This window comes from Salarias fasciatus, chromosome 1 (assembly GCF_902148845.1).
Source record: "Salarias fasciatus chromosome 1, fSalaFa1.1, whole genome shotgun sequence".
Taxonomy (NCBI): domain Eukaryota; kingdom Metazoa; phylum Chordata; class Actinopteri; order Blenniiformes; family Blenniidae; genus Salarias; species Salarias fasciatus.
In genome coordinates this window covers 17,721,943-17,730,160 of record NC_043745.1, presented here as the reverse complement: position 1 = coordinate 17,730,160, position 8,218 = coordinate 17,721,943, and the positions used below count along the sequence as shown (strand labels likewise).

Here is an 8,218-nt window from a genome sequence, read left to right as displayed (position 1 = left end):
TACGGATGAGTTTGCATTCAAACCTGGGGTCAATTTAATGTTCTCAGTTAACCGCAAATGTGTGTTTTTTAGAGTCTGGGTTCAAATTTAAACCACCTGACAGGAAGAAAATGAAAACTCAACTAACCCCATTTGAACGAGAGATAGTGTTGCTGGAGGGTGAGATCGCTGACCAGCACTGCACCATGCAGTCTCAGTATTTGTGCAGAATCATTGCAGATGGTGACATTTGGCACAATCAGTGGAGATACGAGAGCCACAGTACTTTTGTAACTTGTTACTGGTGCTACTGAGAAATTGACCGTTTTTTTGTCTTGCCAAAAAAATAGTGGTTTATTCATCAATATCTACTCCGATCTAATCCATCTTTATTTATAAAGTGCATTAAAACAACCAAGGGGAGCCAAAGTGCTGTATACAATAAGGCAAATAAATGTAGTATAAAACAAGTACAAAGAATACATCAAATGAGCAGCTCACACACAGATGTCAGCATCGTCTGTGGCAATAAAAGCCAGTAAGAAGAACAAGAAGTTAATTTTAAGATTAATTTCAAAGAGAAATAAAGAAGATGTCTGTCTGATGTGCAGTGAGAGACTGTTTCATCGTCTCAGAGCTGCGACTGAACAAGCTGGATCTTCTCTCCTTTCAGGCTCCACCGGATTGTGAGGGTTCGGTTCAAACAAGGGAGGGTGGGGCAAGACTGTGGAGCGATATAAAAAAAAATAAAAGAATCTTAAAATGGTTTCTAAAATGAGCAGGCAGCCAGTGGAGTGAGGCTGAAACAGGAGAAATGTCCTCCGGACTGGAAAACCTTATCAGATAGTCCATTAGTTGACTGTGAAGCTATTAATATTTTAAGGAAACATTAGTGTCAGATAAAAAACAGAGGACAGTGAGTATGTTCCAGTTCATTATTGGTCTTCTGAGGGACAGAATGTGATCAGTCTTCCATCCATTTCTTTTCAGATCTGATTAAACTGCTGCTAAGGTGCATCGCATGTATGAGACACTGCTGGCCTCAGGATTAGTGAAACTTCTAACCTGATGACTGCTAGTAAGCATCCCACTGCCACAAGTACTTCAACTTCTCTGCTTAGAACAGCATCTGATGTAAAACCCTGTGTTGGATCATGACTGAAACCACTGCGACGAGTCGGAAAAGGAGCAGCTTAAAAAACAAACAAACTGTAAAATAAACAGGTATTACTCGATTTAATTTGGGGAATCTCCGACATTTTATGACATTTTTGGCTTTTACATCAAGAATACCTGTTAAATACAGTATATGTCAGGATGTGCATTGCTGCCATCTGTTAACACAATCTTCAGTTCAACACACACTCGTTTATCTTGAAACTCCATTGACTGGACTGGCAGTGTAAGCAGTGTGTGTGCAGCTGCAGAAACAGTGTATCTCCACAGTTTTTATTAACGAAGGCACGAAAACCGCCATGAAACTGTCACCGTGCTTCACTACTGAGAAGCTTCATAGTGCAGATAAACTGAACTGGCTGTTGTTTTATTCTACTTCAAACACATCAAGCGAGCTGCTGATTCAAAATGCAGGCAGTAAAACGATTGCTCGAGTTTTCATGCTTAAAAATTCCCCTTCTACATGTTCAATTTAAATAAACAAGAAAACAGGACAGACAAAAGTACATAAAATGTTAGATTAAAATTCATTTTATCTTCCTTATTGGATAAGAAAATTAAGCATATGGTTAACAGTTCATCCAAAATGGTGTAGGGAACATTGCCACACTTCTTCCACAGCAGAGTTCAGAGAAATTTGGAGACTTGTGACAAAGATGTCACTTTTTCCTTTCCAAGCTCCCCTTCACAGGCGGTCTTTGAAAAATGATGAGGAACTCTCTTTTGAAGATAAAAAGTAACTTGCTGTTTAGATGGAGCATAAAAGCAGCGTGTCAATGTGGGGAAAGGCTTTGAGTCAGATATGTAAGTGATGGTATTTTTCAGTAATCTGTGACATTTTGTGAATCCTGATACTAAATGTGAAGAATGTCACGTTAATCAAAACAGTTGAAGATCACAGCTCTCCAGAGATCTTGCTAATGGTAACACTGACCCAAGCCAAATGGAGGATCGTGACAATCCTGTCAGAAAGGACAGGGAGGGTGAAAGCCACCGGCCTTCTGTTGCAAAATCTTTTCTGTTTAGGGGTTGTTGTTGCCCCTCCAGTGCAACTGTTGTTTATTCTATTACCACCAAAGCAGATGATTCAGAACCACCAGATGAAAATCCCAGAGGTTAAAGTGACTCGACGCTATAGTGAGACTGAAAGTGTTCCTTTTATTTTTGATAGAGTATATTTGACCGAGTACTCTTCACTTTTATAACTCGGCTTACAAACCCCAACACTATACAGTGCATGCAGTGATTAATACATACAATGTATCTACCTCACAATCTTAGTGAGATCACGTATACTATTCAGACGCGCACAAACCTAATAACATTCAGTCTGATTCACTTACTACACAAAAAGCCATTCAGATCGTTATTCACAAGTGAAGAACGGCCCACAAGCTCAGCTCCGAGCATTCAAGGTCGATGGAGCCAGCAGGGACAGCAGACAGATGAGGCCCATTGTGTGTGAGGCTGTACAGGTGTAGGTGGACCAAGTCAGATGATTCACATGCAGGGAGACAGGAGATGTACACACAGGGAACATACACACACAAAAAGGTCAAGACACACACTCACACAGAGGTCAGCTGAAACACACACACCTGGAACTTCACAGGGTGATGTCCCATGACACTGGAGAAATGTGGCGTAAACTGAAGACAAGTAGAAGAGGGTAGAAGCCGCAGCCCCTCCCCATCGATTTGAACAACCTTAATAGCTTTCTTTGTCAGCCTCATCCATCTCAGGGAGGATGACTGCTGATTAACAACTTGCTGTCTGTGATTTTCTGAACAAACTTTTGCATAATTCCAATAAACTAATCAAAAGAGAGGAGTTGTTTTTCTTTCATGTTGGAGAAATGGACACAATAATTTTCCTTTGTGTAATAATGCTGGTTTCCTCCAATCATCCAAAGATATGCAATTACTTTTCATTGTGACTATTTATTTAAACAACAACCCTTAATACATGGGAAGGAAAGATTGGTGATATTATTGTCAAAGTATAATTTTCTTGAATTTAGCATCCTTTTTAAAAAGATGTATTTGGTCAAGGTAATCATAGGGATAAAAAAAAAAAACATTTGCTGTAACACAGATGCGGTTTGAAATCAGCATGCTTCAGTCAGTCTCGCCAACAGTTTGAGTTAGAACTACAGGCAACAACATGTCAGGGTCTCTTCTAGACTTCTGGAGAAGTGAAATCCTGTAAAAGCCAAGCTGACCTTATTTAGGGATAATTTGAGACCATCCTATACCAGCCATATACCGGTATATATATAGTACAAGGCAAAGAGCAAATGACAAAGCAGGTCTTTTACCCCTGCAAATCTAAATTTACACATCTGCTTCTCTGCTGCTCCCTCCTCCAGCCCTCTCCCTCAGAGTTTTGACTTCTATCCATCCATGCTCTAACACCACTGTAGGTAACACAAACACTGAGTCTTCGCAGACACTGCAGCAAGAGCAGCAATGAAAGAGAGAGTGTGTGTGTGTGTGTAATACTACTGGGAGATCTGTGGAGGTACAGCACAACTTGTGTATTGATAGACTTTTTTCACTTAGACTGAGGAGCATTTTGCTCTCCAGGTAAAATTTAATTTTGTCACCATTAACATGGAAAATGTTAAGAGGCAGATTGAGCTGTCCACGACATGAACTGGACCCTTTGGTTTAGCCGAGCCCTGGCTGCTCAAGTCCTCGAGAGCTGAAGTGAGTGCTGCAGACCATCGAAAAATCTGTTCCAACTCCTTTCAGATTGTTTTAACATTGGCCCTTTGACTGCCTACAAAATTCCTGCTGAATATTTCAAGACTTTCAGAAATAATCCATCAGCTAGGAGATATGAGTAGCACATATAATTTCCTCTGGATTTCAGAGTTACTGGGTTTGATGGATTTCTTGAATAAATCAAGAAAAGCTGACAGATTTTCAGAATGACCCTATGAAATGCAATTTTCTGTTAAAGCAGGTTTGAATGTGCAAATTTCTCAAAGTGAGAAAAGAACAGAGCCTTCATAGAAGAAAGAACGTGTTTTGTGATGCTTCATAGCTACTTAATTTACAGCCTACTGAGTTATTTTAAATTCTTCTTTTTTAATGTATTTATAAACAGACCATCCAACAAACACTAGATCAAAGTTTATAATACTCAAACCTGAAATGTCATGTTGGGCTTTATCAGCACATGTCCCCCACTATCACTGTTTTTATCTTATCTTCACTGTGAGTAACAGAAATTATGTCAAAAATCTCCACCTGTCAAATTTCCATCAAAAATGCAAAATATTGCTCCTGACAAAAAAATTTAAACTTAAATTTCTGACATGAATAAACTCTGATCGTCATTTTACGAAGCTGTGAACAAAGTTTTTAATGTAGGCTATTTGAGGTCTTTGCTGCAATGATGAATTTAATTTATTACACAGATTTATCATCTTGATGATGCAGATTCAAAATTCCAGGAACATTATGCTTTGAGTGAATATGTATGATTCGGACTACAAAGCCCAGCAAACATCTGCCTACCGGTCCTTTGAAGGTCAAGATGACCGCTGCGTGGCTGTGATTGTTAGGTTTGGCATTCCGCTGAAAGCTGCAGACTCGTGATTAATCTGTATGGCTGTGATTGTTATGTTTGGTATTCTGCTGAAAGCTGCGGACTCGTGATTAATGTCCTCATTGATTAATCATCAAATTACTTACCTGATTGATTATTTAAGCAGTAAAAACTGGCCACCACATTTCCCTGAACTCTGGGGAAATGCCATCAGACTGCTGATCTGGCTGCAGGCCAAAGCCTAAAAATACTGAATGAACCTTATAGTGAGAGTGATTTGTGTCCTTTTAAAAAGTCAAAAATTCAATTTAAACTTCAAGTTTTAAAGTCAACATGTATATGCTTCGTTCCCACTGGCCTTCAAAATCTGAACATTTGAGGACATTTGAGGAAAGGGGAAAAAACTGCATTGCATGGGGACTTTGTGTAAGCAATATATTATCCTTTACAAAGGAGATTTTATAAAATTTGACATTTAACCCAGATGATGAGCTTCTGTTCACTTTTTGACAGTTTTTTCATCCCTTTTGCAATCCTTGCATCCAGAGGAGAACCTAAATAAACTCCTGTTAAAAAGAAAAATGTCATTTCCTTGGGTCCATGCTGGTTTGATGGTCGTTTTGTTGGTGCACATCCAGCATAGCAAGGAAACCGTATGTTTGCACAATAAAATAAAATAAAATTGTGAATAAAATGATTTTTTTAAAACTGTTAAGCTACAATGTGTGGAACAAATAAGAAAATATGAAACTGAACAACTGTTTTATCATTTTTGGAGCCTCTTATGTCTGGAACAAATCCTGGAGGGTTTTTCAACAGCACAAAGAAGAGCATTGTGTGAACTACTGGTGAACTGATAAAAAGGTGGAAGACTAGAGTACATCAGACTTTGGCAATTAGAAAGACTCAGTGCTGTTTTAAAGTTCAGTGGAGCCACGGCATCACGTGACAGTAAAACGAGGATAACGTGCAGTGACACCTGGTTCGGCCCCGTCCCCCCTGGCTCCGATCGCACCAGTGAAAGCTACTGGAGCTTTTCACGCGCTGCTCGGTGTTTCTGGCGCCCCTGCCGGCTCCTCACCGCGCATGCGGCTGCACACTGACACAAATGTAGCACGATGAGCACGGATCGTCTCCCCCAGCTGCCAGAAACACATTGCTGAACATTTGCAGCCGCCACATCCCGCCGGGACTCCTCTGACTCCGGACCGGGCAGGGAAGCCTGTGGGCCCGGCTCGCCTCGCCGCCAGCCCCCGGTCCTCCTCCAGGGCTGAGTGCCGGTGTTTGATTGGATTAGAGTCGGGCTAGCCTTTGCCCTCTAACCCCGCTGATGTTGGCTTGCTGCTTCCTGCTGCCTCCGCTCCCCCTGACCGACTGACGGAGTCTGCCGACGCCGCACGGCGAAGCGCCCCGCACGGACACAGCCGACCGGGACCACAGCCGCCGCAGCCGGGGGAGAGCCGGGGAGGACCGAGCGGAGCGCCGCGACACACGGAGGCAGGCGGGCGGGCGGGCGGACAGGAAAAGCAGGCAGCCATGCGGAGGAAATCGAGGATAATGTTGTGTTTCGCGGTGCTGTGGGTGCTGGGGATAGCCTACTACTTCTACTCGGGGACGGCGCTGAGTCGGAAGGTAGGCTTTCCGCTCCTTGTCTGCTTTTTGCGGCCGGTCGCTCCGTGTCGGTGTCGCTGTGGATGTTTTCCTCCCGGACAAAGCAAAGCGAAGATGGAGCGGTGTGATTTGACGCTTCGGCTGTTTTTTTTCTCTCTCTCTCTCTCTCTCTCCTCCTCGTCTCGGCGGTGTTTTGCGGCGACATGACGCCGAGAGGAATGTGATAGAGGGCCTGCTAGTATCACCGGGCAGGCATCGATTCGGTGGGGATGAGTGTGGAGGGAGGGAGGGGGGCAGCGGGGCTGTGGACGGCCGGTCTGTGCGCACCGACCTCCCGCTGCGCCGGCGACCGAGGCACCGCGGAGCGGAGCACGTCCGACACCGGGCAGCTGCCGTGAACCGCTGGCTACGGTGGCCGCGTGGGGCAACGTGAGAGCGCGTTGGAGAGGAGATGAGCGGGCAGAGTGATTGTTATTATTGATAGGCGGCCGCTGGCCCTGGCTGTGAGGGCCGGGAGGTGGAGGAGGAGGAGGTGGAGGAGTGAGGGGGTCTGGAGCCTATAGAGCACGTCAGCACGAGCTGCTGCTGCCGCTGCCGCCGCCCGGACAAATCAACCCGCATCAGGAAGTGTCACAGATTAACACCGGTGCTGTCAGCCTGGGCTCTTTCTTCAGATGCGTCCTCAGACACTGGCGGTTTGTTCGTGTTCCAGCATTGAGAACAGTTGGTTGAGACTTAACGCAAACTTCAGTGCTGTGGTCCAGACCCTGCCCGCTCCTGTTCCTGGCGTGTGAAAACATTTCTCCTGTTGTTTGATGAGCTCTGGGTTTCTGAGCTGAAGTGAATGTAGTCTGGTGTAACAGCCATGCAGCAAATCCTCTCATAATCTGCAGGGGCTTTTTTTGTTTGAGATTCAGATTTGTGCTGCAGGGATTTTTGACCACCACTATCACTTTGAGCTGCATATTGTGCCCCAGCCACTCTTCAACATCCATTACACAGACAAAGGTCCACTGCTCTCAGATTTGTCCTACTACAATTTTGTAATGAACCCTAAAACAGAAAGAGACTTTTTTTTTTTTCAAGAGGCACATAATAACCTTGGGCCATGACTTTCCAGTTTTGCTCAATATACACTAATCTTGCTAGAAAGCAGTTTATTAAATGGCTTTGATCAAGTCCTGCTCTGTGTTGAATTATCCAGTGAGTTTTGGCCTGTAGACGTGAGTCAGACTGTCCCACAGACAGCACTGTGCCCAGGGATAACCCAACACTGTGGTCCATGACCTTCTCTGCAGGATAGACTGGTTTTTAAGCAAAATTGTTTTTCCGCCGCTCAAACGTTTTATTCTTTGTTTGTGGTTTAACACCAAATGATCTACAGACCGGTACCGGTGTGCGGTCTAGTATGGGAGCCCTGATCTAAAGTGTCTTTGGATTTCTTGACACCACATGCCTCTGCTCTTAAACCATGCAGCTGCAACGGAGCATCACTGATTCTCCGGCACTGCACTAGATGAAAGCATTTCACTATAACATGAATTCTCTTATGGGAAAACATGTTTACATTAAAACAAATTACAACTATAGTCATACAAATCCCAGTGGGAAACATTTTTGAATTGATAGAAAAGATATAAAAAGAATTAATTGTTGTGTTATTTCTAATTTGTAGTCAACACTGTTCAGGTTGAAGCATCTTGAAGCTTCTCTTCCCTTGCTTCTGGTCTGTCACCTAGATAAAATAAGACATCTGAAGTCATGTCATTCAATTCTGGGAAGCCATAATCTGCTGCAGACTGATCAATAATGAAAATAATCATTAGTGGTGGTCCTCCTTCCAGCTAAATGTAAGAATTTAAGACCTTCGCTTTTCCTAAAAGGTATAAAAATGGAT

General features: G+C 43.4%; 1 protein-coding gene across 1 annotated transcript in view; it reads left to right on the top strand.

Annotated features, from left to right (window-relative positions):
- The first annotated feature begins 5,768 nt into the window (after positions 1 to 5,768).
- galnt2 (UDP-N-acetyl-alpha-D-galactosamine:polypeptide N-acetylgalactosaminyltransferase 2) overlaps positions 5,769 to 8,218 on the top strand; it is a 57,121-nt gene continuing 54,671 nt past the window's right edge. Inside the window, exon 1 of the mRNA XM_030090029.1 lies at positions 5,769 to 6,342. Coding sequence (XP_029945889.1) covers positions 6,247 to 6,342 — 96 coding nt within the window. The 5' untranslated portion in view covers positions 5,769 to 6,246. The remainder of the gene's footprint in view (positions 6,343 to 8,218) is intronic.